Consider the following 15,916-nt stretch of genomic DNA (forward strand, 5'->3'; position numbering starts at 1 on the left):
CACCTTCCCCAGTGCACAGCCACAGGTTAAGTCCTTCTCAGGCAGTATTATCTAGAACTTATAGTCATACTGAAGCACTTTGAACCTGTACAAACCACAAGTGACCTGGTCCTAGGGTGGAGCCCAGATGGAATGAGCCATGGAAGGTCCCTATGGCTGGGAGTGGCCATCTACCTCTCCCAGAGTCCCTCCACGCCAGCCCGTCTCTCTCTCTCCTGACATATGTTCAGCTGCTCCTGGCTCCTCCCCGTTGGGTAGCTGCCAAACTGCTTTGGTTTCTGTTTCCTCACTAGGTCCCTTCCGGAGCACAGCGCTGCTCAGCTGGTGTGAACGGCAGTCGTGGCCCTGGCAGCAGTGAGGAGACAATGGCTTTCTACCGTGCCCAACCTTCCTATATGTATCCAGTGAGTTCTGCGGTTGCAGCCATGGGCCTCTGGCGGGTCTGGGCTAAGCTTCAGGCTCCAGGGAGGGTGGGGAGACAGCATGGGTGGGATGAGAATGTGATGGTTTATAGAGAGAGGAGTGAGCCAGTTCCTGGGGAGGGGAGCAGACTATCATAGCTCTGGGGCACTAACTTAGGAGATGGCCTGCCTGGAGTCAGCTGACTGACCTCAGACAAAATAAGTTGTCTCTGGGCCTCAGTTTCCATAAAGTAGGGATAATACTCAAACCCATCTCCCAGGTTGGGGTAAGGATAAAGTAAGGTCTGGCACACTGGACAGTAAGCACTCTGCAGGGGGTGTTGGTGTCGGGACTCTGGGGGCCATGGGAAAACCTCCCCAGGACGTGTCTGTGCTGGGACCGCTGGGGAAGAGAGTTTACATGGCAAGGCTGGGTCCAGGGTCTCAGAATTGAGAAGGGTGCAGGGACTGGCCCATCCTTTTGCATCTGTTCGCCAGTGTCAGTTCTGTCAGCAGAGGGCCTGCTGTAAACCCTCTAAGGTGTATTGTCCCCTTCATATGTGGATCAACTGAGGCCCAGAGAGGTGAAGCCATGGGTCAAATAGCTCCAGTGGGTGAGTGGCAGGGAAGGCAGGGGCCCTGATTTGCCACCAGCAGAGGGGGTGGCCCAGGGACACAGCAATAATAGGAAGAGGCAGAAAGCAGCAGCTCTAGGCCCTGGGCCATCTGAGGGCCTCATGCTCCAGGCCAGGTCTATAAGGAAGCTCCTCTCGGCCTTAGCCAAGAACTTCCCTGATGGCCTGAGCAGGTGCTGGAAGGGGGTGAGGTTAGGCCTCTTTGCAGTCGCCACTCTGGGGGTCCCGTAGGTGGGACTTATGCCAGGTACACAGGGAGAAAAGCACGGGTGGCCAGCACCACACAAGGAGCCTTGGGGACAGGGGCTCCCACCTTGGCTGCATGCCTGCTCCCTGATTATCCCAGGACCTGGCGTTTGATATCTCAGGTGACTGGCATTCGCTTTCTTAATTGTGGAAACAAGAGGAAAATTACGCTGTGAACAGGAGAGGGTAGGCTCCAACAGGGCCAGGAGGCCAGAGGATGGGCAGAGGTGGCAGAGCCATAACAGGCCTGGGGGAGCCGCCCCCGGGGCCTCCCTTGGGCGGTGGGAGCCCTGCGGCTGCACATTGCTGCAGGGTCACAGTCAAAGGGCCAAAGGGAAGTGGTCAGTCACCACAGTCCAGATGGGACCAAGCAGGGGATGTGGGTGAGACAGAAATAAAGATGTTCTGTGCTTCTCCACGGGACGTGTCTGGTGTGGCCACCAAGATCCAGCTCACTGCCGTGTGACTCCGGTGAGGTCTCCTCAGCCAGGTGCACAGCGAGGGCGAGGTGCGAGAGAGAATGAGCATAGCCAGGAGGAGGGGCTTGGAAGGCTGGCCAGCTCCCAGGACAACACCTGGGCAGGGTTCCCTCCGGTGCCACTGAGTCCAAAAGCAAGCTGCTCACATGCTGGCCTGCGGTAGCTGGCCTCGCTGTCTGGGCTTCCAAGGAAGGAGAGTGGGTTGGAATGGGGGCAGCCAGGAGCAAGGAGCACATTCTGAGCTCTGGGCAGTGGGACTGGCTCAGGAAGCCATTCTGCCCAGGCCAGTGCAAACCAGGGGCTTTCCTCTAAAAACATCTCAAATACCACAGCCCTGCTGGAACTGGATCACAGACATACAGACCGGCTGAGGGACACATCCCCGCTGCTGCCCATGGTGGGGGAAGGAATGCAGGCCTATGTAATCTCAAAGCCAGGGCAAAGCTCCACTGGGGCCCCAGAGTCTAATTGCTGGCAGACAGGGGTCCAAATTCCACCGCAGCCTCAACTGAGACAAACTGATCCCTTACCATCCTGGAGGTCACAGGCCAAAAACCCAAGTGCCGGCCAGTGGCAAAGCTGTTTCCCTCTGAGGTAGACAAGGCAGGGTCTCCCGGGGGCAGCCTGCAGGCCTCGGCCCAGGCCACTCCCGCCTCTCCCAGGGATCTTTGTGGTTACCTTGGACAATTCAAACAACCCAGGACGCTGCTCCTGTCTCAAGATCCTTAATTTCATCACAACTGCCAAAGTCCCCATTTCCAGGCGGGCTTACAGGGAGAGAGGGAGGGTCCGAGGGAGGGGTTGGGCAGTGGGCATTACTCACTCCACAATCCCTTCTGCACAGTCGGCCTGTGTGGCCAGCTTGCTGTCGATTCTTCCAGAGAGATTCTATTTGCAGATAGATTGATTCATGTACACAGGCCTCCCGCACCCACTGGGTATACAAATGGTGGCACCGGGGCTCAATGTACTTCCTCCTTTAAAAAAAAAAAAAGCAAAAGAGAAATCTTCCAATGTTGAAAGCTAATTGACTTCCCAAGATGGACCAAAGAGCCAGGGCTGGGCCAGGCCAAAGTAGGAGCTTCTTCAGGGTTTTCCATGTGCACGCAGGTGCCCAAGGACTTGGGCAATCCTCTGCTGCTTTCCCAGGCCATTTGTTGGGAGCTAGATCAGCCAGGACACAAACAGGCACCCACATGGGATGCCAATGTCACAGGGTTTACCCACAACACTAGCCTTGAACCTCAATTTCAAATATAGCTTTTCAGAATTGAAGGACATGTTAACATTGCATTAGATGTTCAGGTGGAGTGTAACCTTGGAAATGAACCCGTAATATACCGTCCCTGTGATCTGCACCCTTTCTTCTTCCACTGTGGCTCTCCCTCCATGACCCCACGTCCCCCTCACTCTGCTCTCCTCCTTTATGCCTTGATGTGAGTATGCTTCAGGACAGGCTGCCTGCTTCCCACACGTGTGAGGGGACTTCCAAAAGGCAGCAGGAAACATGGATTAAAAGGTGAATTGGAGCAGGTATCTGGCCTAGCAGTCACAGGGCCATGTTCCCTACTGGAGTCCCTGGATTTTGGTTCCCGATGGCTGCTTCCTGTTGATGCAGACTCCAGGAGGCAGCGGGGATGTCTAAAGTGCTTGGGTCCCTGCCAGCCACGTGGGAGATCTGGATGGCGATCCCCATGCCTGGCTTCCACTTGGCCCATTGTGGGCAACTGGGAAGTAAACCAGTGGGTAAGAGCTCTGTTTGTGTCTCAAAACAAACAAACAAAAAAACAAAACAAAACAAAACACCCAACTTCACTGCAAAACAGTTTTGAAATTCAAACATTATATTTCTGTTCCTTTGTTAAAGTCAGAGAGAGAGAGAGAGAGAGAGAGAGAGAGAGAGAGAGAGAGAAATCTTCATCTGCTGGTTCACTACCCAGATGGCCCACATAGCCAGGGCTGGACCAGGCCAAAGCCAGGAGCTTCATCAGGGGCTCCCACGTGTGTGTCAGGCTCCTAAATTCTTGGGCCAATCTCCACTGCCTTTCCCAGGTCATCACCAGGGAACTGGATGGGAAGTGGGGCAGCCAGGATATAAGCTAGCATTTCTATGGGATGCCAGCATCCAAGGCAGAGGCTTTACCAGCTGTGCTCCAACACCAGCTCCAACTGTTTTTTTTTCCTAAATATTCATGTTTCATGAATCTTTGAAGATCTATGCATGGAGTCCACATTTTGCACCCAAGCATAATTGGGCAAGGTGTTGTGGCACAGCAAGATAAACTGCCATCTGGGACAGCAACACTCTCCCATATCAGAGTTCTGGCTACTCTGCTTTAGATCCAGGTTCCTGTTAATACACACCCAGGGAGGCACAGCCCGAGGACATGGGCCCCAGATGGAGTGCCAGTCTCATGCCTCTGATTTGGCCCAGCCTGGCTCTTGGGGGCACCGTCTGTTGGTTCCTCCCTGAACACCTACCCCACTACAGCTCCTCCCTGCCTCCTGTTAGTTTCCGTAGATAGCTGAGCTAAAGGAGATGCTAGAGAAGATGTGAACAACTTGAAAACCATGAAAATAAGCTCAGAGAACAATGCTTCAAAGCAGACTGCAGAAGCCCCTTGGCTATTGGGCATTCTGGAAGCTTTGAAAGTCTGGAAGCAGAGGCAGGCAGCCAAGACAGCCTTATCAGAGGGTCTGGGTTCAAGTTCAGGGCTGGCTCCCGGCTCCAGACTTGCTGCTAATTCAGACCTTGGGAGGCAGCAGCGATGCCACAGGTAGCTGGATCCCTGCCTCCCACAGGGAGACCTGGCTGGTGTTAGCACGTGGGCCATTGCCAACTCATTCTCATTGTCTCTTTCTCCTCTCACCCTCACCCAAAATAGAAAAATGTTACAGAGAGAGGGGGAGTAGCTACTAGTAATTTTGTTCAGAAAGATCAAGGTAGGTGGGCGAGAAGTGGGCAGAGAGGCACCTGCTGGGCTCCAGTCTTGGTCACAGACTGTTTCACCATCAAATCATCAACCGTGCATGTGTGTGTGTGTGTGTGTGTGTGTGTGTGTGTGTAGGGGAATTATCCTTATTTTACAGATGAGGAAACAGAGGCAGAGAGAGGTTAAACAAGCTCCCCACAGTCACTCAGGAGTCTCCTGACTCCAGGTCAACATCTCCCCATGACTCAATCCTCCTGGGAAGAGGAGGGGCCACAAAGTTGCCCAGGGCGGGGGAACCAGGAAACCAGCAGAGGAGGGACTGCCCATGAGGGAGGGCACTACCCCAGGGCCTAGCAGTCATTTCCACATGGTGGAGCCGCAAGAGGGGGTGTTGTGAACTCAGGGTTGTCAGAGGAATGAGAGATTGGCCCAGGGCACTAGGTCAGGCCTGGTAGGGGTGTGTGGTGGTGTGCATTGCCAGCTGACCAACAGCCCTTTCCCCACAGGCTGTGCCCTTTACTGGGGAAATACAAGGAGGCCTGCAGGATGGACTTCAGATCACGGTCAACGGCTGTGTCCACCCTGGCGCCAGCAGGTACGTGGTGAGCCTTTGTGGCCACTGGGCCTGGGAGCTGGGGTGGACTCCACCAGCTGCCTTCCAGCTCGTGTGTGCCCACCTGTACCACCTGGCACCACTCCACAATGCCAATCACACCAGCCAGGCCACTGACAGACTCCACAGCTAGGGGGCTCCCCGAAGACTCCTGGCCTGTACCTCCACCTCCCAGTCTAAGCAGAAATACAGAATGGCCCACAAGTCACACCAAGGGCACGGGACATGGAGCTTTGCACAATCCAGGGCTGCAAACCCAGAACTCCCTTGGTTTCCTGTAACAGGGCCCTCATTTTGCTAATGTGGAAGTAGTTCAAGTTCAGCTGAAGTAATTCAGTCCCTATTGGTTTCAAGGTCCTTTCTGGAAAACACTGCTATTTCAAAATATCACCATCTTATCAGTACTGGTGGCCTCCCCTCTGTCCCCACCTCCCCCAGGCAGGCTGTCTGGGAGCAGCCAAGGGTTTCCTGGTGACCCCAGGCGCTGTAGGGGCTTCTGACCAGTACATGGGCCTGGCCTGCCTCTGTGAAGGAGCCCACAGGTGTGTTGTGGCCCTTACCTGGTCGGCTGGCGTCTGCAGGGCGTCTGCCCTCTGCACTCCAACCGAGGTGGTCCTGTCGGTGGTCCTGTCGTTGGAACGCCCTGGAGCCCCTTCACGCCTCTCCCAGGTCCTTGCTCCACTTCAGCTGGGCCGTCCGGGTTCAGGCGCTATTCCTGCTCCACCATGGCCGCCTCTGGGCTAGGCATGGAGGGGCCTTGGGTGGCTGGCAGTTCAGCGGGTTAGCCTGGGGAGCCCGCGGGGTTCCCAGGGAAGCAGGGAACTTGTCCCCCGCGAGGTTGGGGGAGGCTGAAGCTGACACAAACGCCTCCGGGGAGAGCCTCCGCTGGAACTTGGTTTGGGGTAGGAGCAGGAAGCCTCTAAGGATCGGCAGAGCGCCTCTAAGGATCGGCAGAGCGCCTCTCGGGCGAGCGCCTCTCGGGCACAGGCTCGGGCAGGGCCTGCTGTTCTCACACCGCCTGTTACAGGCCACACCTGTGCCCAGGGACGGTCAGACGGAAGGACCCCCGAGGAGAGGGGTGGGGCTCAAGCTTTACTTACACCAGGGGCTTCATCTGCACGCACGCACCCACGCACGGCTCCCACAGGACCGTCCCCTAAAGATGGCCTCCCCATGTGGGTGGAGCAACTTGGGGATCACGCAGCCCTGAAAGACAGCACAGAGCGGGCGTCTAAGCCCTGGCTCGCCTGGCCTGGGGCCACCACGTTCATATCTACCTCACATGTTCTCCAAAACACATGGCCGCCTTCACTGGAGGGAGTCCGGACCACACAGAGGTGGCTTTCATGCCAAACACCCTGCTTCTACCGGGAGGCCTTCCCTCCACTCCCACCCCCCCTCCCGCCCCCATTTCACACCATCTTCAGGCCTGTTCTCTCTCCCAGGCTGAGGCCCCGGCTGACCTCCCCAGCCAGGGTGCGCCAAACGCCACAGGCTCTCTGCAGGCGTGCTAGAACCCTCTGCCCAGAATGGCCATTTGCCAGCATTCCCAGCATCTGCGCATCTCGGGACAGGTGCCACCACTTGCCCCCTTCCTGCTTTCCACTCTGAGACAATCATACTGCAGGTGCAAAAGCCAATCATTGCTCTAAAGCCACTGGGTGAGACAGAAAGAGGCCCAGGAGCCACCGAGGGGTTGCCCGGCCAGCGGGTTACAGGCCCCAAGCTGCGGGCTTTCGGCAGACAGGCAGACACGCGGCGAGCTGTGCAGCAACCACCCCGGTTTCCCTCTGCCTAGGTTTGCTGTGAACCTGCAGGCTGGCTTCAGCGAGAATAACATCGCCTTCCACTTCAACCCGCGGTTTGAGCAGGGCGGGTATGTGGTCTGCAACACGAAGCAGAATGGCCAGTGGGGGACGGAAGAGAGGAAGATGAGCATGCCCTTCCAGAAGGGGGTGCCATTTGAGCTGTGCCTGCTGGTGCAGAGCTCCCACTTCACGGTGAGCCCATTGGTCCCCACCTGCCTCCTGCTGCCAGTCCCCCAGCCCTGCCAGCCTGGGGAAGGACCTTTGAATCATCGCATTCCTTGAGATGAGGGCCTAGTCGCAGCCCCAGGTAGAGGCCAGGAGCGTCTTCTGGAAAGGCGACACCTGTGACTACACGGGCACCTCATATACCTGCAGGTGCACTTACTGCTTCCTTCACTTTCTAGTTGTCCCTGACATACATCACCATGCTGCCTTTTGGTCTGGGTGCATTTTTGTATAAAAAGGTAAATTGATTTATTTGAAAGGCACATCCATCCTTGATTCACTCCCCATATGGGCACATCGGCCAATACCGAACCAAGCCAAAGCCAGGAGCCTGGAATTCCATCCAGGTCTCCCACGTGGGTGGCAGAAGCCCAAGGACTTTGGGCTGTTCTCTGCTTTCCCAGAAGCATCAGCAGGAAGCTGAATCAGAAGTGGAGTGTCCTTGCATCCGACTTGTCTCCTGGGAGCACCGCTCCCTGCGTATATTTTTATGCATGTATAAAGAACACCCTGGGTGAACTCTGATTAGAAAGGCAAACTTTGCCACAAGCGAACAAGCAACCATAATAACTAAACAGCGGCCCCTAGAGCCAGGCAGCGACCAGGTGGGTGTCCTTCAGAGCCCGCACCCACTCAGGATGGCTGCCGCTCTCACCCGGGAGAGGCTGGCTGTGCAGACCACAGCCAGGGCTTCATTTCTAGAAGCAGGGGCTTCCTCACCGACCCACACACACTCTTTCGGCAGGTGACGGTGAACGGGAACTTCTTTGTGCAGTACCCTCACCGGGTGCCCTTCACCAGCGTGAATGCCATCTCCGTCACTGGTTCTGTGCAGCTGTTCTACATCACCTTCAAGGTCAGATTGTTCACCCGGAACCTGGCCCAGGGGTTGGGGTGCAGGACCTGAAGGTACCAAGCTCAGCCTCCCCGGACACTTGGGGACACACCAATTCCTTTGCCCTGGTGTCTGCCACCCTTGTCCTCAGTCAGTGTGTCCGTCCTCATGTCCTGTCTCTGTCAGAACACTGCATGTGCCAGTACTAATGCTTCTCTCACGGCGCCCCTTGTGTTTAACAGAACCCCCACGTGGCCCCTGCCCAGCCTGTCTTCTTCACGATGCAGCCCTCCCAGCGGCTCCGTTTCCCCAAATCTCAGGGGCGCAAACCCAAAGTGAGTGAACAGTGGAGGTCCGGGGAAGCTAAGCAGGAAGGATGGAGAGCCAGAGAGGCCGGGGTGCTACGTCTCAGCGCCCACAGGCTCCCTCGCCCTCCCCCCGCTGCTTTTAAAAAATGTACTTCCTTATTTTATTTGGAAAAAGACAAAGAAACATATACAAAGATGAGAAAGGCAGAGAACGAGATCTATCTGCTGGTTCCCTTCCCCAAATGCCCACATCACTGAGCTCTGCCCCCACTGTCCCTCACACTCACCACTGTGTGACATGCCTAGACACACATCTGATTACACCCCTCCCTGCCCTGCCTCACTTACAAATCTTGTATGTATATATATATATATATATATGTATGTATGTATTGAGTTGTGTTTATTTACTTGAAAGGCAGAGTTACAAAGAGAGTGATGTTGCACCTGTTGGTTCACTCTCCAAACCGCACAACAGCCTCAAAGTCCAGAGTCTGGGACACCATCCAGGTCTCCCACATGGGTTCAGGGACCCAAGCACTTGGGCTGTCTTATCCTGTTTTCCCAGGTGCATCAGCAGGGAGTTAGGTTGGAAATGGAGCAGCTGGACTCAAAGCTATGCTCCAACATGGAATGGTGGTCTCGCAAGCAACTGCCTGCCCCCCTGTACCACAAAGCCAGCTCCAATCCCTGATTACAGATTTTAAAATCTCCAAACCCCAGATTCCCGGCAGGACATCTGAAATCATCCCCAAAGGCACCCTTTCCCTTCCCGGTTGCACCACCACCATGAAGCTCACATGGCCTGCACTGCCCCCTGGAGACCCATGGATCACATTGTCCCCGCACTTGCCATCCCACTCTGCCCCCAGCATGCTCCCAATTGTCCTCCCCTGCCCTACTTGAGTGCTGCTTCTCTGGGCACAGCTCCCTCCGAGCCCCCAGGGCCTCTGCACATGTCTGTGCCATAACCACGTCCACGCCCTGTGGTAACCGTGTCTGCTTTTTGTCTCGTAGCCCCTGCCTCCACCACCTTCCCTATGCCCTGGGAGGCCTGGGACAGTGGCTTGTTCATGGGTGTGCCTGCAGTCCTCTGCATAGGAGGCACTCATGGATGAACAGGGCATGTCATTCTCAGGGCAGGCAGGTGCTCCGCCAAGGCCACAGCAGTCTGCTGAGCATGGCAGGATCTGGGAGGGGAAGGCAAGCTCTCCTGCATGGCCACTCAAGCAGTGGACACTGGGAGAGGGAAGTCCTGTCTGCACAGCCATCCCGTGGCCCAGCTTGCTCCCAGCAGGGCACCTGTCCCAACACGGGTCAAGCACTAAGGGACCTTGGCTGGGTAGCCCAGCGTTGGTCCAGGCTTCGTGTGTATGTGTGTCTGTGTGTGTGTGTTGTAGTCACACAGCATAGGGCACCGTGTGGAACTGCATCACTTGCTCCCTGGAGAGCCTGGGCGACTCATTCAAGCTTTTAGGGCCTTGCCAGTGAAGCAGGGACCCAGAATGTTTTGCTTGTGGGGAAGCACGTCCACCGGGCCTTCAGGAGCTTAGGGTGTAATGGCTGTGGGAAACCCCCCTGCCGCCCTGCATGCTCTTGTTCTGGGCGCTAAGCCGAACATCGTGGCCTGAGCCTGGTACGCCATCCCCACTCCAAGGAGGAGCCGACAGGCATCTTCCTCAGCCCCCTTCCTGGTCTCTGACATACCTGGGGTTGGGGACAGGAAGGAGGGGGAGCCTGCCTGGAGTGCGACATCATCTCCTACCCAACAGTAACCAACATTTTGGTTTTTCTCATTCCTTTCAGCCTTCAGGCAGTGGCCATGCCAACCTGAACCCTGTTGTAAGTCTCTGGCTCTCAGTGGGTCCTTATCCCTTGGGGTCTTCTGGTGGGTGGACAGGAAGAGGCAGGGCCAGGCATCGGTCCCTCCCACAAGGAGGGTGATGCTGGGGAGGCTACACCCGCTGACCACTAATCTGGCCTGGAAGCTGCTGGGAGCTGGGCATAAGGATGGTTGATTGATCCTTGAATAGCCACTTGTTTGCCCAAGCCCTATTGGTCAAGGTCTCACATTCATTTCTCCCTCCTGTTGAGCTCAGAGAAGTTTCTCTTAAGAAGGGCCAGAGGTCACGGCTGTCCAGGGAGTCCTTGTTCCCCTTCACAGCCTGCAGAAACCCCTCCATCTACCTGCGGGGATGGGTGTGGGAGGCGTCTGCCTAAGGTGAATTGCCTCAGAGAAGTGCCCCATCACAGGCGCCCCCTGGTGGTCCTCACTGGGACTGTCTCTTTCTTCCAGACTCCGACGGTCTTGCCCTCCACCGCACAGAGTCCCCAGATGTTCCCCGTAAGTTTGAACCCTCCGCTGGGCTCCCAGTTCCACAACAGCCACCTTCCCTGGGAGCCCTGGGGTCAGGATAGCAGTTTAACAAGAAGGGGGACCACAGAGGTTGGATCCCCTCCCCCCCTTCAGGACAACAGCCTGCAACAGGTGGGCTGAAGGGACGGGCCCCTCGAGGACAGCAGGAACCCCAGGCCCCAGCATCCGCACAGTGCCCTGTTACCCGAGGACAAGACCTTCCCTGCTGCGATGTCTCTGCAGCCTAGGGAAGGGCAGAGGGGCAGGTCCCAGCAAGGCGGCCGTAACAGAGGCCAGGGCTGAAGCTTCAGGACCATCTCTCGCCAAAGCAACCGCTCTAGTAGATGGGTAAGCTTTTGGTTTCTCTCCAACAGACTCCTGGAATCCCACCGACAATGTATCCCAGCCCAACCTATGTAAGTGACTTCTTGGGGAAGGGGCAGGGGTGACCTCTGACCCTGTGTAGTTCAGAGCAGCTCTGTGTGGAGCTGAGCAGGTGCCATAAGACAATGCTGAAAGGCACCTCCCACTTCAGTGTTGCCCTTCACCCTGAGCGGACTCCCTGGCCTTCCCTTCCTGCCCCAGAGCACCCTGGTATCTGGCCCAATCCTGTCACCGTGGGGATGCCTGGCAGGTTTTCCCAGATGCTGTCCTCTCAGCCCCCGGCAGTGTGTGATCACACAAACTCCGGGGCACCACTGACTGACCAGTCCCCCTCTCCTCGCCCGCAGCCCATGCCTTACTTCAGCAGTATTCCAGGCGGGCTGCACCCATCCAAATCCATCATTGTAGTGGGCACCATCTTGCCCAGTGCCAAGAGGTGAGCTGGGGATGCCTGGGCCTGGCATGGAGGACCGGGTCCTCTGAGATCACCTGGGCCAGGCTGCAGGACAGAGGGAGGGGCTGTGCCCCTAGCCCAAAGAGCAGAGAGGACTGTGAGCCACGCACACCCCAGGTTCCACATCAACCTGCGCTCGGGGAGCGACATCGCCTTCCACCTGAACCCCCGATTTGACGAGAACGCCGTGGTCCGTAACACCCAGGTCAAGGGCAAGTGGGGGTCCGAGGAGCGACAGCTACTGCGGCCTATGCCCTTCCGCAGGGGCCAGGGCATGTTGGTGAGTGCTGTGGGGCGAACAAGGCCAGGGTGTGCTCGGGACTGGAGACCCTCCAAGTACAAACATGGGCCTCTCTGCCAGGTGTGGATCATGTGCGATAGCTATTGCTTCAAGGTGGCTGTGGACGGCCAGCACTTGTTGGAGTACAACCACCGCCTCAAGAACCTGGCGGCCATCAACAACCTGGAGGTGGATGGTGATGTCCAGTTGACCCACGTGCAGGCCTAGACAGGCCCCCAGTGACGAGGGCTGGGGCATGCATGCCGCTGTCTGGGCTGCCTCACTGCCACCTCCTGCCCCCTGCCTGCCCATCCAAGGCCCTGCTGCTGTGGAGTGCTGACCTTGGCTAGACTGGCTTCTGGCCATGGTCAGCTGGTCTGGGAGGAAGGGTGTAGCTGGGGGAAGAAGGCAGGTGGAGTCCCCCTACCCCAACCCTGCCCAACTACCTATAAGGAGGGGCCGTGGCAAGCCTCCCATCAGGCCACTTTCTCCTGTCACCCATTCAGCTGCACTGCCATCCCAGGCCACCAGCTGTCTGCCCCGTGGCCTCCCTGTCCTCTGGCCTTTTGTCTTACTCCCTCATCTTGCCCCACAGCATCCTGCAGGCCCGCCATGGACCACAGCTTTCTCAGGAGTGGACTTTTTCTCTCTCCTGTGTACTGGAAATAAATGTGCTTGTTGGAGCATAATGTGAGGTGACCATGGGCTCCTGAGTATGTTTGGAGTCTGTGGAATTGAGGGGCTTTGGAGTGGAGTGGGAGGACAGAGCCTGGGTCCCCCCAACAACCCCATCTCCACCCTAGGCTGCCAGGGGAGCCGGTCAGAATGCTGGCCTCCAGGGTGCGAGTAGCTGGCATGGGAGCCCTGGTGAGGGGCCCAGGTGATGGGGAGGTGAGTGCGGGTCATCCCCTCCAACACTCACGGTGGAGGATAGTCCCTAACATGAAGGATTTAGAGGGTGGACACATACACCAGCTATGGGATGTAACTCTTGAGACACAGAAAAGGCAGGAAGGGACAGAGTTCCAGTGCAGGGTCATATTCCCCACCTGCCGCAGTGGGGGGGCTAGGCCAGGCCTCAAGGGGGTAGCCTCAGTTTAGGTACTTGAACCAGCACCTGCTTCCTTCCAGGGTGGGCACTGCCCAGAAGATGGAGTTGGGAGTAGAGCCAGGCCTTGAACTCAGGCGCCCTGACATGGAAAGCCCACCCTGCCTCCCCCAGTTCCATGGTACTTAGAGGCTGAGACCGAGGCCAGTGCTTAGGGGTCCACAAGGTCATGGGCAGAGCCCTGGGCTGTAGTCTGGTGGCTTTTTCAGGGCAGGGATGTTGCCTGGAGACAGACCTGTGAGCTCCCTACCTCAGTGCTGCCTCAAGACCCTACCAAGGTCACTACCGAGGATGGTCACTTGGACCCTGACCCCAAACAAATCTCTCTGGTAATTTACCTAGCCTGCAGTGTGTGACAGACAGTAGAAATGGACTGAGAATACTGGGTGGACCTTGGACACATCCCACCCTTCTGGCAAGGGTGAGGATTTACACAGGGCTCTGAGGATGGGACAGGCAGGGCCAGGAGAGGCCCATGGGGAAGCAGTGGCAGTGAGGGCGTGAGTGGGGACGGGGACTCCGTGTATGGGATGTCCCAGCCCCAGGATAGTGTGTGTCCATGGTACCCCAGTTTCCCAGGGACTTTCAGCAGCCGTGTGGCTCAAGAGCCTTTTAGGAATGGGGGCACTCAGCCCTGCACCCCTCAGTTTGCACTTTAACAAGACCTCAAGTAGGAAGAGCCTTGGTTCCTTCACTGACACTCCCAGTCCAGTGGCTCAGGGGTGTGGCTATGCGAAATCAGACCCCACACACCAAACCCTTGGCAAAGTGCTCCCCATGGGAGGGGTGACACAGCTCGGGCCCCCTCACTCTACACCACAACACCCCCATCTCCTGCTCCTGTCTCTGGCACCCAAGTCAGACAAGCAAGATGGGGCCAGTGCGCCCCCTGGTGGGCGATCTTTGTCCAGACTATGACACCACCAGCCTCCTCTTAACTACCTGGCCTAGGGCAGCTTTCCTTACAAAACACATAACATCACAGGATGTTGTTAGAATAAAATGCATTTTATATAAATATTTTGTCAAGGAACCATAAAGGAAAATCCCGAGAGTCCCCTTGGGAGCACTTTGGGGTGCGTGTGTTTTAAATACAGAGGCATAAATAACTTACAGCGGCCCCTGGTGGCTGCTCAGAGCAGTGCAGTCAGAAGAGGGCAGGGTCCCACTCAGGAGGGAGAGGCCACCCCAGGTCCTCATTGCCCAAGGGAAGCTGGGCTCCAAACAGAGAAGAGGCTCCACCTGATGCTAGCTGCCACCTGGCAGTGGGAGAGTGAGGACTGACGGCGGGGGGCAGGTGGCAGGACCACTCCCCTCCACCTGTCCTGTCCCCGGGACCTCAATCTGTGTGACTGTCAGAGCCTGGTGTTGCCCGGCTGTCTTGCTGCCCCCTCCTGTTTCACTTCATAGGGGAATGCAGCACCAAAGATGTCTTCGTGGTAGCGCTTCTGGCTCTGCAGGGAGACCAGTGGGAAGCGGTCAGAGATGTTGGCCCAGTTACCTTGCCCTTGCTGTGTCCTAGCTGGGACGAGCCCTACTCCCTCACACAGGGACTCAAGGCATCCACCCTCTCCACTTGCCACGCTGAGCCTGCACTGGGATTTGGTGCCCATGCTAATGCCAGCAGCTCCACACCTCCCCATGTGGTACGGGGGAGGATGGCAGCCCCCAGCCTGCCCAGAGCTTGCCCTGTAGGACATGTAAGCCCTGAGACACCTATGCCTGTCCTCTACCCCAGAGCCTTTGCACATGCTGTTCCCCTATTCCCTAGAAGGATCTACAGGACTTCAAGCCAGCAGGCAACCAGAGCAAGACACACAGCCAGATCTGCTAAAGCCCCACCGCCCACCGATGACCTTCAGTCAGCACTAGGATTTTTTAGAGCCCACAACAGTTCTAGGCCCAACTGTCCCTGGCTCTCACAGCCCTGGTATTACACACCAGCCACCATACCTTAAGCCGGAAGAAATAGTCCTCCACCTGCTCCTCGCTTAGGCCCAGCTTGGCAGCCACCAGCTGCTTGAGGGTATGGGCCACGTCCCGGGCCATGCCCACACCCCCGCACACATAGATGTGGCCTGGCGCCTCCAAGAGAACGCGGAGCACCTCGTCGGCCAGCTTCTGCCGCAGCAGGTCCTGAACGTACACCTAAACCAGAGAAGATGCTGGGCCTGGTCCCTGCGCCCCCAGCCAGGGCCTCCCACGGGGACCAGGCTCAGGCCGAGTGCAGTGACAGCCAGGGTGGGGACTGGGTGGGGGGCTGGGGCTGGGAAGATGCATGCTGCCCTTGAGGCACTGTCTGCTCAGACAGGCTCTGAATTCTAGAAGAGGGAGTCCCTCGGGACAGGGCCTGTCAGGTCCTCAGCCGTCACTCAGGACAGAGCTGCCGGTTCCTAGGCTCCCCAGGCTCACGGAACAGCAGGGAGCTGGCTGGCCTGGGATACTTCTCCCTGCAGTGTGGTCCGGGGCTGGGCTCGAGATTCACCCTCCTGCCATCATGGTCCACCCAGGGAAGGCCTAGTGCTCTGCCCAGCATCCCCCAGGTGTTGTCTAATGGCCTCTGTGTGGAGATGGTCCAGAGAGGGGCAAGGCTGGGAGCAAGCCAGGGCACAGCCTGGTTGTGCACTTGGAAGGGGAGCTCACCTTGGGCTGGCCAGGCAGGCGAGAGTAGGCCGTGTGCACGTCATGTAGCACCCCCTTCTGCATCATCTCCAGCTCCTCCTCCCAGTACAGGTGGTCCTCCTCTGGATGTCGGCACCCAGACACCAGGATCATGCGGCCACCCCGAAGTCCTGTGGGACCCAGCAGGCTGCAGTGAACAGCATGGCCACCAGAGGGTTCCCCATTGGAG

At 57.3% G+C, this 15,916-nt stretch overlaps 2 protein-coding genes across 4 annotated transcripts in view; one reads left to right on the top strand and one right to left on the bottom strand.

The window, feature by feature from the left end:
* The first annotated feature begins 249 nt into the window (after positions 1-249).
* Positions 250-12,646, top strand: LGALS9 (galectin 9). Of its 2 annotated transcripts, XM_058675980.1 has the most exons (11): positions 250-404; positions 5,201-5,289; positions 7,106-7,307; positions 8,086-8,196; positions 8,418-8,510; positions 10,290-10,325; positions 10,780-10,827; positions 11,214-11,255; positions 11,571-11,659; positions 11,795-11,957; positions 12,039-12,646. In XM_058675980.1, exons 1-11 carry the CDS (start codon positions 366-368, stop codon positions 12,183-12,185), a joined length of 1,059 nt encoding a protein of 352 aa, XP_058531963.1. In that variant the 5' UTR covers positions 250-365; the 3' UTR covers positions 12,186-12,646. The 2 variants fall into 2 exon arrangements, with proteins under 2 accessions (XP_058531963.1, XP_058531964.1); XM_058675981.1 differs by lacking the exon at positions 8,418-8,510.
* A 1,412-nt stretch (positions 12,647-14,058) lies between these two features.
* Positions 14,059-15,916, bottom strand: part of NOS2 (nitric oxide synthase 2) — a 33,885-nt gene continuing 32,027 nt past the window's right edge. For both annotated transcript variants that reach the window (XM_058676154.1, XM_058676155.1), the window contains 3 exons: positions 15,709-15,857; positions 15,019-15,213; positions 14,059-14,519 (listed from right to left, as the gene is read on the bottom strand). In XM_058676154.1, the coding sequence (XP_058532137.1) occupies positions 14,421-14,519; positions 15,019-15,213; positions 15,709-15,857 (443 nt within the window). In that variant the 3' untranslated portion in view covers positions 14,059-14,420. The remainder of the gene's footprint in view (positions 14,520-15,018; positions 15,214-15,708; positions 15,858-15,916) is intronic.

Source organism: Ochotona princeps, chromosome 17, assembly GCF_030435755.1.
Source record: "Ochotona princeps isolate mOchPri1 chromosome 17, mOchPri1.hap1, whole genome shotgun sequence".
Lineage (NCBI taxonomy): Eukaryota > Metazoa > Chordata > Mammalia > Lagomorpha > Ochotonidae > Ochotona > Ochotona princeps.